Source organism: Lissotriton helveticus, chromosome 6 (assembly GCF_964261635.1).
Source record: "Lissotriton helveticus chromosome 6, aLisHel1.1, whole genome shotgun sequence".
Classification (NCBI taxonomy): domain Eukaryota; kingdom Metazoa; phylum Chordata; class Amphibia; order Caudata; family Salamandridae; genus Lissotriton; species Lissotriton helveticus.
In genome coordinates, this window is record NC_136067.1 from 36,810,960 (window position 1) to 36,836,198 (window position 25,239).

The 25,239-nt window shown below is 46.2% G+C and overlaps 1 protein-coding gene across 2 annotated transcripts in view; it reads right to left on the reverse strand.

The window, feature by feature from the left end:
- DAAM2 (dishevelled associated activator of morphogenesis 2) overlaps positions 1–25,239 on the reverse strand; it is a 648,121-nt gene that overhangs the window by 234,919 nt on the left and 387,963 nt on the right. For both annotated transcript variants that reach the window (XM_078647328.1, XM_078647329.1), the window contains exons 6-7: positions 22,265–22,598; positions 2,095–2,205 (exon numbers count right to left, since the gene is read on the reverse strand). In XM_078647328.1, coding sequence (XP_078503454.1) covers positions 2,095–2,205; positions 22,265–22,598 — 445 coding nt within the window. The remainder of the gene's footprint in view (positions 1–2,094; positions 2,206–22,264; positions 22,599–25,239) is intronic.

A 25,239-nucleotide genomic window follows, 5' to 3' on the forward strand; every position in this document is an offset into this window, starting at 1 on the left:
CACTCCTCCAATAGGCTCCCTTCTACCACCATTATATTTTATCATCAGTGATAGTGTGTGTGTGTGTGGTGTGTGTCTGTGTGTGTGTCTGTGTGTGTGTCTGTGTGTGTGTCTGTGTGTGTGTGTGTGTCTGTGTTCATTTCAACATGCCTGTTCCCTCTCCGAAAACAGGCTCTAGCATGCTCGGGTTCACTAAGAGCAGATTTTATTGTGGCGTCTGGTGACACGTTTTGACCTTCCCTGTGGTCTTCCTCACGATATATCCCTTTTACTGCTGCTCGGTGGTCCTTGTTTCCAACTTATTTTGGCAATTTCTCACTTTCTTTATAAATGTTTTTGTTGTTGGTTACACTGTTTATCCAAGTATGTATGTATAGTGCTCTGCTTCCCCTTTGAGTTCAGGTAGGCGCTAAAATATAAATAAATATATATGCCTACTTTTTGTCTTTTTGTAAATGTTTGCAAAGCTTTCCAGCTGTTAATAATGGCATCTATGCGAAGACAGTATTTTCCATGTGCATTTATGTTGTGGTCTCAAGACATTTGGTAATGTCTTGAGGGACCAGCATCCCTAAAGGGGCTTGAAGGCGAAAACAAACAAAAGGTGATATAAAGCTCGCGGGGATCTCAACCTGCATAGTGCTTACTAAATGCATTTTTAAACCTTTGCAATGCTAATATTATGTTTTTGCTTCTTTTACTTCATGTTTTCTAGCACACTCTAGTCGCCAAGCAGGAAATGTTGGTTGTATGACATCACAACGCATGCTTTTACCACGCATGCCATTACAACGCAATTTTTACAACGCAAGTCGTTACAACGACTTGCGTTGTGGGACGCTGGATAGTGGAATAGTTTAATTTTCTATTCCAACTCCAGTCTCTGTGGATAGTAGAGAAGGTGTTGGATAGAAAATTAAACTATTCCCTATCCTACAGCGCCCTCCAGCGCAAGTCGTTGTAATGACTTGCGTTGTAATGTTTGCATTGTAATGGTAGTGCGTGGTAAAAGTTGCGTTGTAAAGGATGTTCCCCGGAAATGTTCATTAACTTTCTATTCTACTATGTCCTGCAGCTTCAATGTCCTCTATGTTTGTTATTCATATATTTTATATTTCTTTTGTACGAATTGACACTTTTGAAAGTATGTATACCACCTCATCCATTTATGTTCTTATACTGTAAAGCGCTCTGATACCCTCGTGGGTCACATTCGCGCTATATAAAACTTTATAAATAAATAAATGCTATTTCACTATCCATATTTGAGGCCAAGTGCGCTGTAGTACACACGCGAGTTGGTATTTTCCACTAAAAGCCCTTAAAGGAAGTGAATGGAGGGGTCCCGCCTCAATCGTTAACCGAGTTAGAGTTACTGCTCCCAAGGGGGGCCCTGTGACAGCAAACATTTGTCTAGCAGAGCTGCTTTTCCATTTTTAGCACATTCTGTCAATTCCAGTTAAGGTCGCATCTCTCCGTCAGCACGCTACGCGTACACCCTGTTCTTAGACTTGGAACCGGTCAGATCAGGCTGTCAAATGGCCGCCAAAAACCAGCAACTGAACAAAGTAAGGCCTACAAGACCGCGGAAGCCCATGCGTTCGCTGTCCTGTGGGCCGCTGCCTAATCCTGAGCGCCCCGCCTACAGGGTCCGCGCTCTACAGTTTGAGAATGGGCGGACCTGTCGGCTTACCCCGATTCAAGCAATCAACACAAGGTCAACTACACTCCAAATTTACGTTGAAGCCTATTGGCGGATGTATGACATTACAAAGCATGCTTTCACTCCGCATGCCATTACGACACAACTTTTACAACGCAAGTCGTTACAACGACTTGCGTTGGGGGGCGCTGGATAGTGGAATAGTTTAATTTACTATTCCAACTCCAGTCCCCGTGGATAGTAGGGAAGGTGTTGGATAGTAAATTAAACTATTCCCTATCCGAGAACACCCTCCAGCGCAAGTCGTTGTAATGACTTGCGTTGTAATAGTTGCATCGTAATGGTAGTGCGGAGTAAAAGTTGCTGGTTACATCGAGTAATAACTACAGATGGGGCCAACTTGTGCCAACCCTCTCCGGTCAGTAACTCACCTCACCCGCACCGGCGTTGAGTACGGCGTTGATGAAAGACATGATGGCCGTCTTCAGATTCACCTCTTCGCGATATTTTCCCAAACTTCGGTCCAACTCGTTCAGCAGTGTCTGGAATGCAAAGAGTTACACCTGTTGAAAAGGTCAGCAAAGCCCCCTGGACCCCCAAGGGCCCATCCACACAGCTTTTGGGCCTTGTTCCTCTTTTTATGTATGAATTATTACTGAATTTCCAGGCCTTAATCAAGAATCTTCTTCCTCTGAGTATTTTCTGAGATGGTCTAAACACAGGTGGATGCTATGCTCACGCTTAAAAAAATAATTTTGTGCTCCACAAAACTTTTCTCCATATATAGAAAATGTTGTGAATTAATTTCCAGAAGTAAGACACGCCTACTCATGTATAAAAAGATTTTTAGCTCAGAAAGGCATTTCTTTCATTGGAAAAGTTTTGTGAATGGATTGTTAGGAACCAGACATTAGGGGAAAAATAGCTTGCTCCATGTGTAAGCATGTCTTACTCATGAAACTATTTGATTATGCGACTGTTTTTTAAATTGATATTACTTTTTGGTTTGCAAAATCATATAAAATGTATCAGCACAATAGATTGAACTATGAAGCAAATAGAAAAACCCACCATTTTAAGTGTACAAGTGCAAGAAGTCTTTCTGTGCACTCCTCCATCTACTCCCGCCTCTCTTCATTCTTCTTACCATTGGTCAACTATCTCCCCCATCTGCTCCCGCCCCCTGGTGTCACTCTCTTCATTCTTCTTACCATTGGCCAACTCTCTCCCCTATCTGCTCCCGCCCCCTGGTGTCACTCTCTTCATTCTTCTTACCATTGGTCAACTCTCTCCCCCATCTGCTCCCGCCCCCTGGTGTCACTCTCTTCATTCTTCGAACCATTGGTCAACTCTCTCCCCCATCTGCTCCCGCCCCCTGGTGTCGCTCTTTTCATTCCTCTTATCATTGGTCAACTCTCTCCTCTATCTGCCCCGCCTCCTGCTGTCGCTCCCTTCATTCTTCTTACCATTGGTCAACTCTCTCCCCCATCTGCTCCCGCCCTCTGGTGTCGCTCTTTTCATTCCTTTTATCATTGGTTAACTCTCTCCTCCATCTGCCCCGCCTCCTACTGTCGCTCCCTTCATTCTTCTTACCATTGGCCAACTCTCTCCCCCATCTGCTCCCGCCCCCTGGTGTCACTCTCTTCATTCTTCTTACCATTGGCCAACTCTCTCCCCCATCTGCTCCCGCCCCCTGGTGTCACTCTCTTCATTCTTCTTACCATTGGTCAACTCTCTCCCCCATCTGCTCCCGCCCCCTGGTGTCGCTCTTTTCATTCCTCTTATCATTGGTCAACTCTCTCCTCTATCTGCCCCGCCTCCTGCTGTCGCTCCCTTCATTCTTCTTACCATTGGTCAACTCTCTCCCCCATCTGCTCCCGCCCTCTGGTGTCGCTCTTTTCATTCCTTTTATCATTGGTTAACTCTCTCCTCCATCTGCCCCGCCTCCTACTGTCGCTCCCTTCATTCTTCTTACCATTGGTCAACTCTCTCCCCCATCTGCTCCCGCCCTCTGGTGTCGCTCTTTTCATTCCTTTTATCATTGGTTAACTCTCTCCTCCATCTGCCCCGCCTCCTACTGTCGCTCCCTTCATTCTTCTTACCATTGGTCAACTCTCTCCCCCATCTGCTCCCGCCCTCTGGTGTCGCTCTTTTCATTCCTTTTATCATTGGTTAACTCTCTCCTCCATCTGCCCCGCCTCCTACTGTCGCTCCCTTCATTCTTCTTACCATTGGTCAACTCTCTCCCCCATCTGCTCCCGCCCTCTGGTGTCGCTCTTTTCATTCCTTTTATCATTGGTTAACTCTCTCCTCCATCTGCCCCGCCTCCTACTGTCGCTCCCTTCATTCTTCTTACCATTGGTCAACTCTCTCCCCCCATCTGCTCCCGCCCCCTGGTGTCGCTCTCTTCATTCCTCTTACCATTGGTCAACTCTCTCCTCCATCTGCCCCGCCTCCTGCTGTCGCTCCCTTCATTCTTCTTACCATTGGCCAACTCTCTCCCCCATCTGCTCCCGCCCCCTGGTGTCACTCTCTTCATTCTTCTTACCATTGGCCAACTCTCTCCCCCATCTGCTCCCGCCCCCTGGTGTCACTCTCTTCATTCTTCTTACCATTGGTCAACTCTCTCCCCCATCTGCTCCCGCCCCCTGGTGTCGCTCTTTTCATTCCTCTTATCATTGGTTAACTCTCTCCTCTATCTGCCCCGCCTCCTGCTGTCGCTCCCTTCATTCTTCTTACCATTGGTCAACTCTCTCCCCCATCTGCTCCCGCCCTCTGGTGTCGCTCTTTTCATTCCTTTTAGCATTGGTTAACTCTCTCCTCCATCTGCCCCGCCTCCTACTGTCGCTCCCTTCATTCTTCTTACCATTGGTCAACTCTCTCCCCCATCTGCTCCCGCCCTCTGGTGTCGCTCTTTTCATTCCTTTTATCATTGGTTAACTCTCTCCTCCATCTGCCCCGCCTCCTACTGTCGCTCCCTTCATTCTTCTTACCATTGGTCAACTCTCTCCTCTATCTATTCCCGCCCCTGGTGCCGCTCTCTTCATTCCTATTTCCATTGGTCAACTCTTGTCTCCACTTACTCCCGCCCCCTGGTGCCGCTCTCTTCATTCCTATTTCCATTGGTCAACTCTTGTCTCCACTTACTCCCGCCCCCTGGTGTCGCTTTCGCCCTCATCCACTATCACACATCCGCCACACTCCCACTTTTTTCTAATTTCTCACCAGCCATAGCTCTATTAGTAAAATAACTTGAAAAAACAAACTGGTGGCATTTTTTTTGCAACTTAACCCCTTCAGTGCGCATGACGAGCTCAGCTCGTCATGAGCTACGCCTCTCCGGTGCTCATGACTAGCTGAGCTCGTCATGACCGCTCCCGTTCCGTGGAACGCTCACATGCTGTGCTGATTCCCCTGCTGTGCTGAGCGTTCCATTGGAACGGGCGCGGTCATGACGAGCTTAGTTCGTCATGAGCACCGGAGCGTCGTACGCGCCCCCTCCCCCCCCCGCCCCCCAGCACAGCGGGGGAATCCCGCCAGCACTGAAGGTGTTAAACAAAAAATCTGAGCATTTAAAAATCAAAACCTTTTAGAAACCATTGGTAACTGATCCTTTCTTCTGGTAGTGTAGTCCTTTATTTCTACTTTTTTTGGTTAGTTTAATTTAATGACATTTATGTAGTGGTAGTGCTCTCTAGCTGACTTCCTCCGAGCATCATGGAAGGTGTGCAGTATACACTTCCACATCTAAATTCTTTTGGAAGGTAAGCACTACAGGACCGGACCCTTCTATATGGAAATTATACGCTTGTCTTCTCCTGCAGAGATGTCGGCCATCAGTCCGGCTGGACCGTCTGTGTCGGAGCTGGACCAAAAATGATTTGCATGGGTTGATCCCTGTCTAGAGTGGCGCAGTGAGCAAAAAAGAGACATCCTGGAACGTGCCCCAGAGTTACTGCCCAGGAGGCGTGCTCTCCTTTCCATCCAGCCGCCATCTCTCTTGAGGATGTCTCAGTTTAGTCCAGACGTCTAGTATAGGGTGACCAGAAGTCCCCGTTTTCCCAGGACGGTCCCCCTTTTTGGAGAAGTGTCCCCGTGTCCCAACACTTTTCTCCAAGTGACTCAAATGTCCATTTTCTAACAGTGTCCCGGTTAAACACAGAAATGTCCCTGTTTTTCATTGTTCCGGTTGAGCATGCGCGCGCGTGCTCTCTTTGCACTGTTTACCGCGTGTGTCGTCTCTGAGGTGAGTGCTGTAGCAGGAAGTGTAAATGTAATAAAAAGTACTAATGCTGCTGCGCAAAGGAGAGGGGTGCCAATAAAAGACCTCGGATTTGTTGTCTGTAATGCTTCATCTCGGTCTGTGAAGTGAGCTGTCATTGTAGTCCTTTTTCTATGTCTATGACAGCTGTCAAATAGTCCTACGTTTATGTCGGTGGTTACTGCAAACCGTAGTCCTACTTCTATGTCTATGATCTGTCCCCGTTTTTTGTTTTAAGAATCTGGTCACCCTACGTCTAGAAGTGTTTGTAGACGTCTGTCCTTCTAGGACCGCTCATCCGGCTGTCCTGCGACGCTCTACTGGTAGATAATGAATGTGCCATTTTGCGCTGCCAGTGGACAGACCGTGAAATGTTGCTTTAGAAATTGCAACTTAGTCCAAAGTGCCTTATTCAATATTCATTTTATTTGTTCAACACATTTTTTTCAAAAGAACAACATGATATAAAAGTGTATTCGTGTACGTAACCAAACATTGGAGAACAAACCAGTGAAAAAAGTAAACTCAACACCTTTCATTTGGCCAATTTCACATTCATGTCTCAAACATCCATACATACATCTCAATAAATAAAAAATAAAAATTACAAAAAAGAAGAAAAAGGAGGGAGGTCCCTTAAACACAACTACTTGTGTAACACAATAAATGCACCATAGGTCACAAATTTCAACAAATCAAAAAACTGTAACAAGGAAACTTTTTTCCTTTTATGTATACAATTAAACTTTTTTGTGTGTGCAGGGACCCCGTTGGTCGACGCGTTTCGAACCCTGGTTGATTAATGGGTTCTCCTCAGGACCAATAACTATCTACAAAAAACAAAATGACACAGTTTTAGACTAACTACGTTTTAGAAAAAACGATATCCTTAGATGAACACTGCGTCCCCCTAGACGCCTTCATACCTGAAAGTCTCCAGCTTATGTTTGTAATCCAATTGTCCCACGCTCCAAATAACATTTCATGCCCACACTGAAAGAAGGGAGAAAGTTTGAAAAAGCTCAAGTTACAGCATGTAACGGGTAAAGGCAACCTAGACAACGTCGCGCCACTGAGCTCCACATTTCCATTAGAATGGCTTACCCATTGTTCCAATGCGGTGCTTGCACAGATGCCTGCCAAGTTTATGCGGTTTCTTTTCCTCTGTCTTGCTCGTGTTCACAAAATCTAATGTTAAGACAAGGGGACCATTTACTGACCACCCACAAAAAGAGGCACGGCTGCTGCATTCACATTTATGCATCATTTGCGCTTACCGTCGGTACATCCGTTCGCGTTGCTCCTTTTCAATTTTCCTGGTTTTACAGTTGGAAAAAGATTCATGTTTCCAATGAATATTCTGGAAGGAGAAAATTGCGCTTTCTATGGTTTGGTCACAGCATGTGCAGGTTCCACACTTATGGTGACCAGGAACGTAGTCTATGGAGTCATATGCCCCTGTCCAAACCTGTACATTGGAAAAACAACCCAGGAAATCAGACAGCGCATTACACAACATAAGTCCCGGATCAGGAGAAAAGTCGTGAATGCGCCACTCGTGAACCACTGGATTAGTAAAGATCACAAGGAGAACGAATTCCAGTGGACTGTTCTATCGAAAATTGAAAAGGATCCTCGAGGTGGGGACCTGGAAGCACGCCTAAGTCAAAGGGAAGCTTTACTTATTATGAAGTTTAATACGGCCACGAACGGGCTCAATGAAATTTCTGAAATTTTTAAACCGCTGTGAAAATATGGTGGCTGCACCTGTTCTGTTTCTGTGCACCTTTGGCTGTAGCCCATTAAAGCTGCCTGTCTGTGATGCCAAATTAGGAGTACAATTCTCCGTCAGTCAATACATCCATTGAATAAACTACCACATCCAGCATCCCATGCGGTAATCCCGCGAGTAAACAGGAAGTGTAATGTTTTACACTGAACACCGCGTTTCCATGACGCACAGCAAGTGAATTCAGTGGCGTTTGGGACTTGCATCCGCTCGGTAAGACGGCAGCACTGCAAGTTTGAGCAGTTTCGCTGCAGCGCCCAGTCCAAAAACACTGAATGTTTTCTGTTTCCGACAGGAGAGACGAAGCCTGACAAGTAATGAGAGCCGCGCTTGACAACTATTGAGCAACGCGAACGGATGTACCGACGGTAAGCGCAAATGATGCATAAATGTGAATGCAGCAGCCGTGCCTCTTTTTGTGGGTGGTCAGTAAATGGTCCCCTTGTCTTAACATTAGATTTTGTGAACACGAGCAAGACAGAGGAAAAGAAACCGCATAAACTTGGCAGGCATCTGTGCAAGCACCGCATTGGAACAATGGGTAAGCCATTCTAATGGAAATGTGGAGCTCAGTGGCGCGACGTTGTCTAGGTTGCCTTTACCCGTTACATGCTGTAACTTGAGCTTTTTCAAACTTTCTCCCTTCTTTCAGTGTGGGCATGAAATGTTATTTGGAGCGTGGGACAATTGGATTACAAACATAAGCTGGAGACTTTCAGGTATGAAGGCGTCTAGGGGGACGCAGTGTTCATCAGACTAATTTTGCTCTTCCCCTGAGGCGGAAAGCCGGGGGCACTTCTCCTCTATCTACACTCGCGCTTTGCACTTTGTTGGCTCACTGATTTTAAAAAGTGTTTATATTTTATTGTGTTCCGATTTTAATACCACATTGGTGCATTTACCTTGAAGGCGAGATTTACTTCGCCGGAGGGTCCCTGCACGTCTCTCCCCACCGGATCAGCCGATATTGGCGCTGACGCCGGCACAGAGAGGGACAGCCGCCATCTTGGGACAGGCAGGGGAGCGGTCCAGTTCTGGCCGCCTCCCGCCCTCCCTTGTTTACTTAAGGCGCACTTGTCTAACGGTCAGCTAGACTAATTTTGCTCTTCCCCTGAGGCGGAAAGCCGGGGGCACTTCTCCTCTATCTACACTCGCGCTTTGCACTTTGTTGGCTCACTGATTTTAAAAAAGTGTTTATATTTTATTGTGTTCCGATTTTAATACCACATTGGTGCATTTACCTTGAAGGCGAGATTTACTTCGCCGGAGGGTCCCTGCACGTCTCTCCCCACCGGATCAGCCGATATTGGCGCTGACGCCGGCACAGAGAGGGACAGCCGCCATCTTGGGACAGGCAGGGGAGCGGTCCAGTTCTGGCCGCCTCCCACCCTCCTCATGTGTATAAACAATGGGACTTCCCGTCCGCGCAGCGGACGGGCGCAGCGGGCGCGCCGATGGCGCGCCGAAGGCGCGCCTAAGGCAAGCCCGTCTGCGCCCGTCCGCGCCTGGCCCGTGCCTAGTGCCGGTCCCCCTGCCCGTTTCATAGGGGCTTCTAACATTATGTGGTCCAAAGTGGCGCTACTACAACTGCGCCCTAGGGCATGTTCCCCGATTCCTTTATGCTGCCCCAGCCAATTAGAGGCTTCCTCGTTTCAATGCCCATTATGTGCTTTTAATCTGCGACCAGCAAGGAAACGTTTTAACCAAAACTGTAATATAAGTAAGCGTCATACTCTAGCCCCTACGCTTAAAACTGCGCTGCTTAACTGTCGTTCCCTGCCACGCCATGCTGGTGAGATCTGGTCATCCCTTACTGCTGATGCTTGGGATGTACTGTTTCTCACGGAGACGTGGCTGAAGGATTCCTCGAACCCCGATATTCTTTTGGCCACGCCTCCTGATTACCTCTTTAAAGGTTGTCATCGTGAGGGTGGCCAAATGGGCGGGGGTATTGCTATTATTGCTAAGGCTCATTTTAAATTGACGACTACCAAACTTGGTAATATTGGTAAAATTGAAGCCATGCACTTTACTCTGGCTGATTCCGCGGCTGTTATCTTAGCTGGGATTTTAGTATACAATCCACCTACTGCCTCGTCTGGCTCTCTTATGTCGCTTGTACATTTGATTGCTGACCTGTCCCTTAAACACTCGAACTTTATTGTACTTGGCGACTTCAATTTACACGTGGATGATCCTTTATGTTCTTCGGCCAACCAGTTTCTGGATGCCTTGAGGGGTCTAAATCTCCCTCAACTAGTTCAGGGCCCTACGCATAAAGCAGGCCATACTTTGGATTTGGTCTTTTCAGGGCACCTGGACATCCTGCTTCATCCACCCCTGCCTCTTACCTGGTCGGACCACTATCTCGTGCCGTTTGATCTTCCCCTTATCTTGGCGCCCTTACCTACTGTACTCAATAAGGAGGTCAGGAGAAAATGGCATAAAGTAACCTGTGCCACCCTGAGTCCTCTTTTGCCTAATGGCCAGGCACCCTCGTCCTGTAACACTGTTAATGAAAGGGTGTCCGAATTCAATGCAACCTTGCTGAGCGCCATAGATATCATTGCGCCCCTCCAATCCATCACGTCTGCTAGATCTCGTCCTTCATCTCCCTGGTTCTCCCAGACGCTTAGGGAGGAGAAGAGCCGTTGTAAAAAACTTGAACGTCTATGGCGAAAAAACTATGATCCAGAGGCTAAAGTTGTTTATAAATTCGCTCTGAGAAAGTTTCTCTCCTTAAAACGGTCAACTATGAGAGATTTTTTTGCCCTCCAAATCGAGAAATCTAGAAATTCCTCCAAATCCCTTTTTAAAATTGTGAAGGACTTTTCGCATCCTGCGGCTTTATCTTCTCAGATCCCGGCCAGCCAGGTACTGTGTAATGGTCTCTCCGAATACTTTCAGGAGAAGATCGTGACTATCAGGTCCTCCTTCCCCGCGGAGGGTAACTCTCCAGCCCCTAGTGAGATAGATGGGGACATCCGTCTCCTCGAATCTTTTAAGGAGATGACTGTTGAGTCTTCTCAGAGACTAATTTCACAGTGCAAATCTGGCTCTCCTCTTGATCTGATTCCAGCTACTATGATGGGTATTCTTGCCCCTATACTGATTAAGCCCCTCCTTGATATCTGGAATTGTTCTCTGGGTTCAGGCCAGTTCCCCTCCATCTGGAAGGAGGCCATGCTGGTCCCGATCCTTAAAAAGGCGAACTCAGATCCTAGCCTCTTCTCAAACTATCGGCCCATTTCCCTTCTCCCCCAGTCAGCTAAGATCTTGGAGAAAGCAGTTCAACTGCAATTGGCTGATTTTCTAGAGACTAATCTGCTTCTCCATGACTCTCAGTCGGGATTCAGAGCAGGCTTCAGTACGGAGACAGCTCTCCTTGAAGTCTCCGAAACTATCAGAGAGTGTGTGGATAGGGGCGAGGAGGCCATGTTGGTCCTCCTCGACCTATCCGCCGCCTTTGATACGGTTTCCCACACAATCTTATTGGACCGCCTGTGCCAGTTGGGCATAAGAGGCACTGTGCTGACCTGGATCAGGTCCTTTTTGAAGGATCGTTCTCAGAGGGTCTTTCTGAAGCCTTTTACTTCAACTGAGAAACCTCTTCTTTGTGGTGTCCCCCAGGGCTCGGCCCTGAGCCCTTTATTATTTAATGTGTATCTTGCCCCTCTGGCCAAGGTGGTGGAATCCTGGGGAGTCAGAGTGATCTCCTATGCTGATGATACCCAGCTGATGTTTTCTTTTAGGGATCACTCTGACACCTCTTTTGCCAACTTCCGTCAGTGTTTAAATAACATTTGCAATTGGATGACCACCAACCACCTCAGGCTTAATACTGATAAAACGGAGGTGATGTTTTTTAATCAGAAAACTCCTATTCCATCCAGCCTGTGGTGGCCAGTGGTCCTTGACCCCCCCCCGATACCAGCTATTACAGTTCGCAATCTGGGCTTCCTGTTTGACAATACCCTTTCTTGTGCTCCCCACATTACTAAGACTACATCTGCCTGTTTTGCGAAACTGAGTATGATCAAAAAGATTTTGCCTTACCTCCCATTGAATGCTCGTAGAACGGTGGTTCAGTCTCTGATCACGTCTCACTTAGACTATGCGAACAGTCTCTACGCAGGTGCCCCGCTTTACCAGATTGAACGTCTGCAAATCGTGCAGAATGCCGCTGCCAGATTGATTGGCAATATTCCGTTTCGTCAATCTGTAGCACCTTATCGTAAACAACTGCATTGGCTCCCTATTACTAAACGGATTCACTTTAAGATACTGATCCTTGCTTTTCGAGCCTTGAACAATCTTGGCCCAGGCTATCTGAAAAAACGTCTTGTTCTATCACACTCTGTGAGATCTTTACGATCCAATAGTTTGCGTCTCTTGGTTGTCCCACGTTTCCGCCTTTCTAGAGTAGGCGGTAGAGCTTTTGGAGTAGCAGCTGCTAGACTGTGGAACAACCTCCCCTTGGAGCTAAGATTTGTCCCCACTGAATCCATCTTTCGCCGCAAACTAAAGACTTGGCTGTTCTCTTCTTGATTCTCTCCTCCTTCTCAGGGCTCATTAGTTGTTAGCGCCGGGACACCCCCTCGGGGGTAGCCGCGCGCTCTATAAAATTCAAAAATAAATAATAAAATAAATAAATAAATCTAAGGATATCGTTTTTTCTAAAACGTAGTTAGTCTAAAACTGTGTCATTTTGTTTTTTGTAGATAGTTATTGGTCCTGAGGAGAACCCATTAATCAACCAGGGTTCGAAACGCGTCGACCAACGGGGTCCCTGCACACACAAAAAAGTTTAATTGTATACATAAAAGGAAAAAAGTTTCCTTGTTACAGTTTTTTGATTTGTTGAAATTTGTGACCTATGGTGCATTTATTGTGTTACACAAGTAGTTGTGTTTAAGGGACCTCCCTCCTTTTTCTTCTTTTTTGTAATTTTTATTTTTTATTTATTGAGATGTATGTATGGATGTTTGAGACATGAATGTGAAATTGGCCAAATGAAAGGTGTTGAGTTTACTTTTTTCACTGGTTTGTTCTCCAATGTTTGGTTACGTACACGAATACACTTTTATATCATGTTGTTCTTTTGAAAAAAATGTGTTGAACAAATAAAATGAATATTGAATAAGGCACTTTGGACTAAGTTGCAATTTCTAAAGCAACATTTCACGTTTTCCTTCATGAAATGATTAGGAATATTTGGGTAGTCAGTCTCAGCATTGGCAATTGTGTTGTTCTATTATGATGTTGGCTCAGCCTTGCTGAGTAAGGGCCAAGACTCATTACAGTTCGTTAGCCAGTGGACAGACGGCATTGCTTGCTGCCCTTCGCCTGCACGTGGCCCACAGTAACTAGACTCGTGCTAACTTACTGGTCATGTGCTATTGGTCCAATCAGAGGGCACTTTTAATTACTTTCAATACATGGGTTACCAGCACAAACTGTTCTGTCTTAGGTCTGACTTGAGAGCTGTCTGCAAGACCCATTGTAACTCATTCTTAAAATAAAAAACCTGGACTTTGGCTCTGCCCAGAGCACTACTTCTCTCACCTCGCACTACTGGCCGGCGAGGGATGTACGTTAGTACAACGCGATCTTTTAGATAGCGGTACTTTACAACGCTACCTTTACAACGCAAGTCGTTACAACAACTTGCGTTGGTGTGCGTGGATTGTGGATTATTATAATTTTATATTTTAACACCTGCCCACGTAACAGTAGGGAAGGTGTTGGAATATAAAATTACAATATTCCTTATACAACAGCGCCATCCAGCGCAAGTCGTAGTAACGACTTGTGTTGTAATGGCACCGTTGTAAAGGTACTGCGGTGTAAACACCGCGTTGTAAACGATGTTCCCCCCGGCGAGTGTGTCATTCCTCCTCTTATGGAGTATTTTTATTCCAATACACGATGAACGTATTTACAAAGATACTCGGAATCTCACACGTTTCTTCTACGTTTCATAAATGTTTTGCGTTCAGAAAGTGACTGTTTTTGTTTTCCCTGCAGCAGGATTTTGTTCTGTTTTTTTGTCAGGACTCAAAATGCAAGCCAGCCCTATTGGCTTTGCCAATGCTTTTTAAAAAATATTTCTCTTTGTTTCTCCACAGGAACTAATACTGGTAGCGATTTGCCAGAAAACTATGGTAGATGCAATATTCTCACTAAGGTATATTTTTTCCTTCTTGATTTCAGATCAGTATGACTGTGGTATACGTCTCTCGATGGTCCTAGGTGGATGAAGAAACAGGGTACCACGCGACCTCATCCAGGATTTGACTCCGCAGCCTTCCTAGCTCTGATTCCGAGCCTGTCAATCTATCAGACGCAACGATGGAGTTCGCGTCAGAAGATCTTAGATTATTCTTTTAACTGTAAATGCTTGTTATTTGAACACTTGAAGCCATTTTCGATCTGCATGGCCAGCAGCACAGACCTTCTGGAGTTGTTATCCAATCATCATCTTCTCTTCTTCACAGCGATAAAAACCTGGCGGTTCAAGAGACCAAACTATCAGAAGCCGCTAGGCACAGGGCCAGTGGATGTATGACGTTACAATGCATACTTTTACAACGCATACCTTTACAATGCATTTTTTACAACGCAACATCCATTACAACGCATTCCATTACAACGCATGCCATTACAACGAATTTTTAAAAACTACCTTTACAACGCACTCCATTACAACGCATACTACCTTTACAACACATACCATTACAACGCATAACATTACATTGCATTTATGGTAAGTATTGGATAGTGTAGGGGTAACATTTACTATTCTAACTCCAGGGGGTGCAACAGTAGGGTAAGTGTTGGATAGTGTAGGGGCAAAAATTACTATTCTAACTCCAGAGGGGTGCAACAGTAGGGTAAGTGTTGGATAGTGTAGGGGTAAAAATTACTATTCTAACTCCAAAGGGTGCAACAGTAGGGTAAGTGTTGGATAGTGTATGGGTAAAAATTACTATTCTAACTCCAGGGGGTGCAACAGTAGGGTAAATGTTGGATGCGTTGTAATGGTATGCGTTGTAATGTCATGCGTTGTAATGGTGTGCGTTGTAGTGTCATGCGTTGTAATGGCTGCGTTGTAATGGCATGCGATGTAATGGATGTTGCGTTGTAAAAGTTTCATTGTAATGGTAGTGCGTTGTAAAAGTTGCGTTGTAAAGGTTGTTTCCCGGGCCAGTTGACTTCCTACAGCAGCATCATTGTAGACTCTACCAATGCCGAACCCCAAATGAAAAACTTTAAGAAAGACTAGCAAACTTCTCACCCTAACGATTGTAGGAGATGCAGTCTGTGAATCTACAGTGGATTCACACTGCTAAAGCCGGTGTTCTGGTCACTAATTTAAGGGGTTCGTCTGGAAAGCCAGAAACATACCCAAGGCCCTGGAGAGGGGCAGCATAGCTGACAGAACATGGCTCCAGGGGCAGACGCAAGCTGGGCTGGGGCAGTTAGAGGGACTGTTGCTGTCTTCTGTGAACCAGCCCCCATTAAAGGACTAACACAGTTCCACGGGTTGCGCACACATTTGTACATTTTAGAAACCATTAATATATACAGGACCCAAACAGCAAGCCGAAACGCATCGATAAAAGGAGACACAACTAATGTTCTTTTCATGTAGCTCAGTCCAGCTGACTCTGCTGCTGAGCTGAGCAGCCGGGTTTAGTGGAGAAGTGTGGCTCAATGGTTAGAGCGGCAGACCCTGATGCAGAGGTCTGGCTCGGGACCCGGGTTCAATTCCCGCCTTGGTGGGTCTTGGGCTCAATTTCCTCGGACCTGATAATTCTCGCCTCGGTGCCTATTCTAATCATGGGTCCCACTCTGTGACTCTGGGCAATAGCTTGCTTAATCTCCACAACGGCCCCAACAGCGCTGAGGATGCCTGGCTTCACCTTGGGGGTGCCCAGGAGTGGGCACTTCACAGGGAAAAGCCAGGAAGGGTTCCACAGCGGTATGCGTACAGCGCCAAGACACCTCAGGGTATAAGTGCGCTATACAAGTACGAATTCATTTCATTTCATTTTTAGGGCCAGCCACGGCTTTGACTCAGTCAAGCCTTGCTGAGTGCACGAACCCGGCCAAGGTCGGTTTAATAATTATTAAAACTAATAAGGCTCAGGGTGAAACATACTCCGGGCCCCGGGCCAGGAGGCCGGGCTCTGGGGTGTTAATACCGAGCGATTAAAGCACCGGCTGGGTTTCTGTTCACCTGCGCCTGGCCCGGGGCCCTGGCTCCGGTGCCAGCGACCCCTCTGGCCCGCCACCAAACGCAATGTTTTCCCTTCCCCGGGGCAGCTGTGTGAAGCCGTCACCTGACACCGGCTGGGAACGGGCTGCAGAGAGCCGCCACACGTCGCTGACTCAGCAACCTGGGAGGAAAGGGCCAGGGCGGCGAGAGCTGGAAGCCACACAAGCGTTGAAAAATAAAACCTCACTCTTACCCCCTTTTGGTGAGGAACTGATTTAAAAAAACCTTTCTAAACACACACAGGTTCAGCTATTAGGGAGGACTAAACTTTGGTGAAAAGTTCAACCCTAATGCAGTAATGGCAAAACTTTGAGTGTAAACTTTGAGCTTCAAGTACAGCTGGACTTGAAAGTCTGAATTTTTACAATACATCTTGAAATCTCAATATATTATCTTCTTTATACATGTATACCTTTACTATGTAGATATATATCTATATATTTATTACTTTACTCCTACCTTAGAAAAAACAAAACACAAAAACCTGTGACTCTCTCCAATGCACTACTCTTTTCTCACCCTAAATCTCTCTGTATATATCCTCTACCTCCACTCTCTAACTAATCCCAAGCCCCATTCTACTACTATGATCTAAAAAATAACAGTTTCTAGACTTTTCCCTCCTCTTTCCCTCCTTGGCTCACCCCAAACCTCATGTTACTGCTATGATCTCCCAAATAACACTTTCTAGACTCTTCCCTCTACTATTCCTCCATTAGCATATTCATTCCAACTAACACACTTGCATGCCCACCGCTGGAATGTACTCATATTTCCCTATGCTAATCCACCACTAATCCTTTTTGGGTTCCGGAGTAGCGTGCTACTCACCGAAAAGCGCTTTCATGCCTTTTCATGGGTAGTAAGTACTATGTACATACATTTACAATAGCTTTCACAACTAGTGGAGTAACAGCCTGATGTGTCCACGGCAGCTCCTTCCATAAAGCTAAAGAGGCCTGTGTTTGGGGTTTTAGTGTGGTCTTTTCAGCTGTCAGGAGCTGCTCTGCACAGAACAGAGCATTGAAAAGAGGTGCATTTGTGTTCAAGTTCTAGCCCTTTTTATCAGGTGTGAAACTTAGGCTGTTGTGAGTGAGAGGGGAAACAACCTTTACAACGCAACTTTTACAACGCACTACCATTACAACGAAACTTTTACAACGCAACATCCATTACATCGCATGCCATTACAACACAAACATTACAACGCATGACACTACAACACATACTACTACAACGCATGTCATTACAACGCATACCATTACAATGCATAACATTACAACGCATAGTACCCTTACACTATCCAACACTTACCCTACTGTTGCACCCCCCGGAGTTAGAATAGTAATGTTTACGCCTACATTTTCCAACACTTACCCTACTGTTGCACCCCCCTGGAGTTAGAATAGTACTTTTTACCCCTACACTATCCAACACTTATCCTACTGTTGCACCCCCCTGGAGATAGAATAGTAATTTTTACCCCTACACTATCCAATACTTACCATACATGCATTGTAATGTTATGCGTTGTAATGGTATGCGTTGTAAAGATAGTATACGTTGTAATGGAATGCGTTGTAAAGGTAGTTTCTAAAAATTCATTGTAATGGCATGCGTTGTAATGGTATGCGTTGTAAAGGTAGTATACGTTGTAATGGAATGCGTTGTAAAGGTAGTTTTTAAAAATTCGTTGTAATGGCATACATTGTAATGGAATGCGTTGTAATGGATGTTGTGTTGTAAAAAATGCGTTGTAAAGGTATGCGTTGTAAAAGTGTGCGTTGTAACGTAATACATCCGAGTGAGAGATCAGACCGACCTCCAAAAGTGTGAGTCTCACTCGCAATGAGTGACACTTGAAGGGTCTTCAGTATAAAAACCATTCTTGGGTCTTACTGGCATTAAAGAAAGAATGTCTACTGTAGGGACAGAGGTGGGCCAACTATTCAAGCACAAACTCTGTGCGATGGTGACCATGACTTGGCGCCACGGGTCCTTGCCACAAATTCCAGCTGCGCCAGGCTGCGTGACTGCAGAAGAATCCAGAAGCATCAGTGAACTTAAACAGGAGTCCTTCACGAGGAATGTACACAAAGGAACATGAGCTAAACAAACATCTGAGGAGAAGGCCCTGAAGAAGCCCAGGCTTCTTCAGGGCTCAACTGGGCCAGATGTGCAGAAGGCTTGCAGCTGCTGCGTGTCACGCTGAGAACAGAAACAGCGCTACTGATTCGCAATAATATTGTGATAGAGCTTTTGGCAAAGGCAAAATATGTGTCTGTTTGTCTTTCTATCAATCAAACATCCGACACGTGCACACAAAATGGCCTCCCAGGAGCCTGATGTCAATCAGAGCGCTTCGCGGCCTCCACCAGGATATGAGGCGTTATATACACTCTACGACTCCATATGTGGGCTTCCTAAATGGAAAAATATTGTTAAAAAAAATAATAATAATTTAAAGTTCCATTTATATGTTAACTCAAGCCTAAACAAACACATTGTTAGTGGGACGCAAAGAAACCATAACATTATGGCGTTTCATATTTCCTCTTTTTCTGTGTCACACTATACACCGTAGTATGAAACTCAAAGACAAAATGTGGGGAAACATCCTTTACAACGCAACTTTTACCACGCAGTGCCTTTACGACGCAACTTTTACAACGCAAATCATTACAACGCATTGCGCTGGGGGGCGCTCTAGGATAGGGAATAAGTTTAATTTACTGTCCAACACCTTCCCTAGTGTCCACGGGGACTGGAGTTGGAATAGTAAATTAAACTATTCACTATCCAGCACCCCAAAGCGCTATGCGTTGTAAAGGTATGCGATGTAAAAACCCGTTGTAAAGGCATGCGATGTAAAAGTATGCGTTGTAACGTCATAGATCCCAAAATGTGAGTTTAGTACTAAATTGCATAATTTGATGTTTGATGGAGCCTCGGTATGTAAACTCAGAAGACCATCTGATGAGACCATGCTGATTAGATCTGTGAAATATGAAATATAATGTGACATTAAGTGTCAAATGCCTATGGGTACAAGATACATTGATATAGTTAAGATGTGCTTGGGGTAAAAAGAGGGATGTTGTTAATCATAGAATGAGACACAGCGACTACTAAATCAATGTATTTTTGCAGAATAAATCTGTGACACAGTCTGCAGCGTGATAACATTACTCCTAATAGCTACTATCCTTTTGAAGGCATAAATAAAGTAGGATTGCCAAAACTATAACATCATAGTCGATAACTTGGAAAATGACTGGGAGAAGAGGATTCCTTAATAAATACTGTGTATTGGATAAGAAAATGGTGGAAAGAAGAAACTATGTGATCTAAAGTTGGCTCCCCGATCAAGATGGAGCGTGGGCGTTGGACCCCAATGAGGAGATGAATGGTGCGCTATCACCCTCACATATCTGGGGTCACTGCAGACGTGAGGGAGGGTATTGAAGGTGAGTATTGTTCTGGACCCTCACCACCTGATCTATCTTGCTCCAAGGCATGCAGGAGATTGCCTTTGGTGATGGCATGCCCAACAGCACTGATAGGCTACTCAAGCTTCACTCTCATTGGTTACAATATCACTGGGAAGCCCTCGCTGGAAACCAGGCGTGTTTGTTAACCCTTCCCCTCTACAATTCTGCATGCACTTCAGGGGAAACATCCTTTACAACGCAACTTTTACAACGCACTACCATTACGACGCAACTTTTACAACGCAAGTCATTACAACGAATTGCGCTGGAGGGCGCTCTAGGATAGGGAATAGTTTAATTTTCTATCCAACACCTTCCCTACTATCCACGGGGACTGGAGTTGGAATAGTAAATTAAACTATTCACTATCCAGCGCCCCCCAATGCAAGTCATTGTAACGACTTGCGTTGTAAAACCTGCGTCGTAATGGCATGCGTTGTAAAAGCATGCGTTGTAGTGACATACATCCGCGCTTCAGCGGCCCATCCTTCAGCTGTTCATCCCTCGCTCTCAACAGAGGCTCTGCCCAGGGCCCGAATGAAAACCCCAAACAGCCCTGGTAACAATGTTCAGACCGGCCCCACACAAGTCATGCTTGGCCACGCCCTTGGACAAGTCCACTTGTTTTGATGATGCCTCCCAACCAGAAAACTATCAAGAATTCAACGTTCAACCCCTCATCATCCCATAAAAAAAGCACTGGAATAAATGCCTTCATGTTTCGATAAGCCGCTATTGATTTCCAAAACTTCTCTATCGACTTGCCACCAATCGTTCGTACTCATGAAGTCCAAATCCTTACGGTACCCAGCACCGCCCCCGTGAGAGGGATATTAAATCCCGGACTGTACGCAGCAGGCTGAGACCAAGTAGAGAAGGAGGTACAGGCTATCAGCCAACAGCATCGATCCGTTCTACCTACTAAGAGGGTCTAGGCTGCGCCTCTGCTAGACACAGATACTCATGGGTGGAACATGCCTTCCGTCAACAGCATCCATCCGTTCTACCTACAAGAAGGGTTCTAGGCTGCTCATTGCTCCTGTACTAGACACCGATACAAATGGATGGTACACGTCTTCAGTCGAAGGGACTAATCCGTTCTACCTACAAGCAGGTTCTTAGATGCGCATCTGCCATACACGGATACTCATGGGTGGTACATGTCTTCAGCCAACACCATCCATCCGTTCTACCTACAAGAAGGGTTCTAGGCTGCTCATTGCTCCTGTACTAGACACCGATACAAATGGACGGTACACGTCTTCAGTCGAAGGGACTAATCCGTTCTACCTACAAGCAGGTTCTAGGCTGCGCATCTGCCATACACGGATACTCATGGGTGGTACATGTCTTCAGCCAACACCATCCATCCGTTCTACCTACAAGCAGTTTCTAGGCTGTGCCTATGTTAGACACGGATACTCATGGGTGATACACGCCTTTCAGTCAACAGCATTCATCTGTTCTACCTACAAGGAGGGTTCTAGGCTGCTCATTGTTCCTCTATTAGACACAGATACTCATGGATGGTACAAGTCCTCAGTCAAACGGATCAATCAGTTTGCCCTACAAGGGCGTTCTGGACTGTGCCAGACACGGATACTCATGGGTGGCACACGTCTTCAGTCAATGGCACCAATCCGTTCGCACTACACGCAGGCTCTAGGCTGCTCCTGTGCTAGATACGGATACTCAAGGGCAACCAGTCTACAGGATGCACCGAGAGTATACGGAGTTTGAAGCAGCTAACCTGCTACGTCATCAGCATAATGTGCTCCCTGGGGTAGAGATCTAACCAGCAAACACCATTGACAGAGAAGACTGGACCATTCTCTGTTGCCTCCAAGATCTGAACACAATCCTCAGAAGGTAAACAACAAAATGTGTCCTAGCTGCAACCTGTGTGTAGACCCTGAGATTTCAAGCAAAAAAGACTCAACGATCCCACAGGACTCGCCTGCACCTCTCGCCAAAGAAGCGTTACTACATGTCGTTGGCGCCCTGACGCCAATGCATATGAAACGCGAGGAGTGTTGTACTAACACATACAATTATTGCTCTAGAACGCTCAACAGCCCGTCTACCTCTACTTTGCACTATATTGTAATCAACACATCTAGACAATTTATGTAGCAGTACAAAATACCTCAATGTTGTTGGCTTTACAAGACACACTTCAGGAGATCAAACATTGCTTGCTGGGCTAGTCTGGGCTCTGTAATTAAACAGAAGTGATGGCTCCTTCCCTGAGGATTCATAGGGCATCCCTGTGTCTCTACTGTCTCCCCTTTGTTGGTGCCTGCACTTGCCCCAGACCTGCTCAGTCTACTTTGGAAACCGGATGTATGTCGTTACAACGCATGCTTTTTCCACGCATGCCTTTACAACGCAGTTTTTACAACGCAAGTCGTTACAACGACTTGCGTTGGGGGGCGCTGGATGGTGAATAGTTTAATTTACTATTCCAACTCCAGTCCCCGTGGATAGTAGGGAAGGTGTTGGATAGTAAATTAAACTATCCCCTATCCTAGAGCGCCCTCCAGCGAAAGTCGTTGTAACAACTTGCGTTGTAATTCCTGCGTTGTAAAGGTACTGCGTGGGAAAAGTTTCATTGTAAAGGATGTTTACCTTCGAAAACTAGCCCTAACAGAAGTTGGTGGCAAAGATTGACAACACAAAATGGGATTCTCCAGGTCATGCGTTTCACAACCGACCAGTAACATTGGAAGCTGGACTCCATCATCCCTGTTTAACAGTTACGAACAATTCAATTTTTTACCTGAAATCTCGTCCTTTCGGCGGCAAACACCTGGTAGTGGAGCATGGCCTGCAGGACCTTCTTGTGCCCGCCGGGCACAAGGCAGACGGCGCCCAGGATCTCCAGCACGGCGATCTTGGTCTTGATGTTCTCCGTCCGCAAGCTTTGCGAGATGATGTTGATGCTCTCGGGGTGCGCCAGGACGTGCGCCCTTCCTTGGGAGTTGTTCATCAGGGCCTTGATGCATCCTATAACGGATGTGTGTATGCGGCTCTCCGACGTCTCATAGTCCATGCTCTTTAGGAAGTTCAGCAGGCAGGTCAGGCCGTCCAGCTCGATGAACCGGGTCACAAACCTGCGGGAGAGAATTGGAAGAGGGACGGATGAGCCATGCAAAAAGATGGAAAGTAGGACCTGATGCAAGTGAGTCTAAAACTGGTATTGTGAAACCTACTGGAATGACAGAGCGTGGCTTGTTGTACAACAGCCCACTGAAGATACCATGTGCCACAATGGTGGCATTTGGAGAAGGATGTTGCCAACTTCATGCACTTTTATTTCTAAATATCTATTTATGAGATAGAGACCAACATAAAATAAATCACTTATATGTGTAGCCATGAGTTTGCATCACCAAATTGACAATACATGTTTGTACCTGACCAACAGAGGACTGTAGTATTGGAGCAAGTCCAGATGACCTATGGGCGTCTGTGTTTGAGCTTTTCAGATGGTACTACTAGTGGCAATATGACAGCTGGTATAATAGTCAACCAGGGAGCGTACGGCATGCTCCTAAAGATGTCGCGATGCCGAGCCTCAAAAACACTTGAAGATCAGGCACCATAGTTTGAAGGGTACTTTGGCCAACCAGGAACCAACACAGTCATCAACTGAGAGGCAAACCCAGATCCCTTTTCCTCCGGCCGAACACCGGCTCAGTTGCAGCACTTTGCTGATCACACAGGTGTTCATCTAGTAAAGCTTTGCATTTAAGGCCCCCGCTACTATTTGATGAAGATCACAGGGAACGAACAGAAGTAATGGAGGAAGATGTATTTGTGACATGAGGTCGAGAAGAAGCCCAAGATTTCCTCACTACAGAAGAACCCAGTGTCAAGAGGCCAAAGAGAGTTGAGGGAGGCAGGCCAGACAACTGGACCGGCCAGTAGAAGTCAAGAGCCAAGCATCGTCACCTCTATGTCTATAGAATTGAGTTTCCGATTCATATGCAATAAACTATCCAATGTTCCCAGAAGGGTCTTGAAGGCAGGTAAAGAACTCTCCCGTAGAACATCGTCAGGCTGATACGTCTACATCTCATCAGTGCGGGAGAGGAAGCTAAGACATAGGTCATCCAGGAGCCCCTAAAGTCAGAGAGTAAAATGGTAGGGCCAGCAGGGACCCACCTAGAACTCTATAGGAGATCAGGAGAGAAGAAATACTCACCAGGATCTACCTAGAATCGTCTAAAACGAGCCGCTCCGGAACTCCGAACAGCGGAGGACCTTGGTGTTCCTTACAAGAGCACATGATTCATGGTATGCTTCAGACATAATGGCAAGTCCACCCTAAAAGGCCTCTTGATTTACCGCCCACCGGGTTCCCCCACAGCTTTCATTGAGAAACTAGTGGAGGATGTCACCGAAGCTGCTCTGAGTACTGATAAATATCTAGTCCTAGGCGATCTGAACCTACATCTAGATACCCTAACAGATAAGACAGCTAATGATCTCTGTCTCACAATGGCTAACTTGCAGTTTGAGCAGAAAGTGCAACATCCCACCCACAACTTGGGCCATCTTCTCGACCCAATTTTCGCTAATTGGAATCAAGTGGAAGCATGCACTCCGGTCCCCATCCCATGGTCAGACCATCACCTTATTCCATTTACCATTGGGAGTCAGGAACCTGCTCCGATTGACCCTCCTGCCGATAAACACCCCAGGCGGAGATGGGCAGCATTCTCCCAAACCGCATTTAATCAGGCATTAACTGCTAAAGGTCATCCAGGTGGAATAGGTGTGGTAGATATCAACTCCAACCTAGACCAACGTATTACAGAGGCCCTGGATTTGGTGGCTCCACTTGGTGCGGCCAAATTGGGGGGCCGAGCACAGAGATCTGCTCCCTGGTTTAATGATGACATGCGGGTGGCGAAAGCGGCGTGCAAAAGGGCTGAAAGGCAATGGAGGGTAGCATATTCCGCCTCCGCTAAAGCTGAGTACACTGACTGCAGGCGTAGCTATCATAAATTGCTACGAAAGGGCAAATCAGCGTACTTCTGCGCTAGGATTGAAGAAGCTGAGCAGTCCACCAAGGAACTCTTCTCAATCTACAAGTCCATTACTATAGGGAAGTCTGCTGCATGGCCCACGAAACTCTGCACTGTGGAGGGCTGTGACCGTATTGCAGAATTTTTTGCTAATAAAGTCACTAACCTCTACAATTCCTTTCCTCAGCAGGCAAATAACGCTCCCGCATGGGGGGAGGGTGTCAAAAATATAGGAGAACGACAGCTCATCTCCTTTTCCACCCCGCCTACAGAAGAGCTAATCCGTATCTGCGGGTCAATTAAATCTGGCTCCCCAAGAGACCCGACGACTCCCAGCCGACTCAAGGGTAGTTTGCAAGTGCTTGAACCTTATGTTCGCAATCTACTCGATTCCTCTTTTATGTCCCAGAGTGTCCCAAAGGCTTGGAAGCAGGCAATTGTACTCCCCCTGCAAAAAAAGGCTAATGTGAATTTTGAGAAATTTTACAACCTCCGCCCCATCTCCCTTCTGCACTATATGGCTAAAATAGCGGAGAAAATTGCCAACACGCAATTGATGCAGTTCGTGGAGGAGGCATCGCTACTCCACGACTCGCAATTTGGCTTCCGTCCCCGTCATTCGACGGAATCGGCACTTCTTGCGGCGGTGGAGGCACTGCGACAGGGCGTGGATGAGGGCCAGACTATGGCTCTGATCCTACTCAAGTCAAGTCAAGTCAAA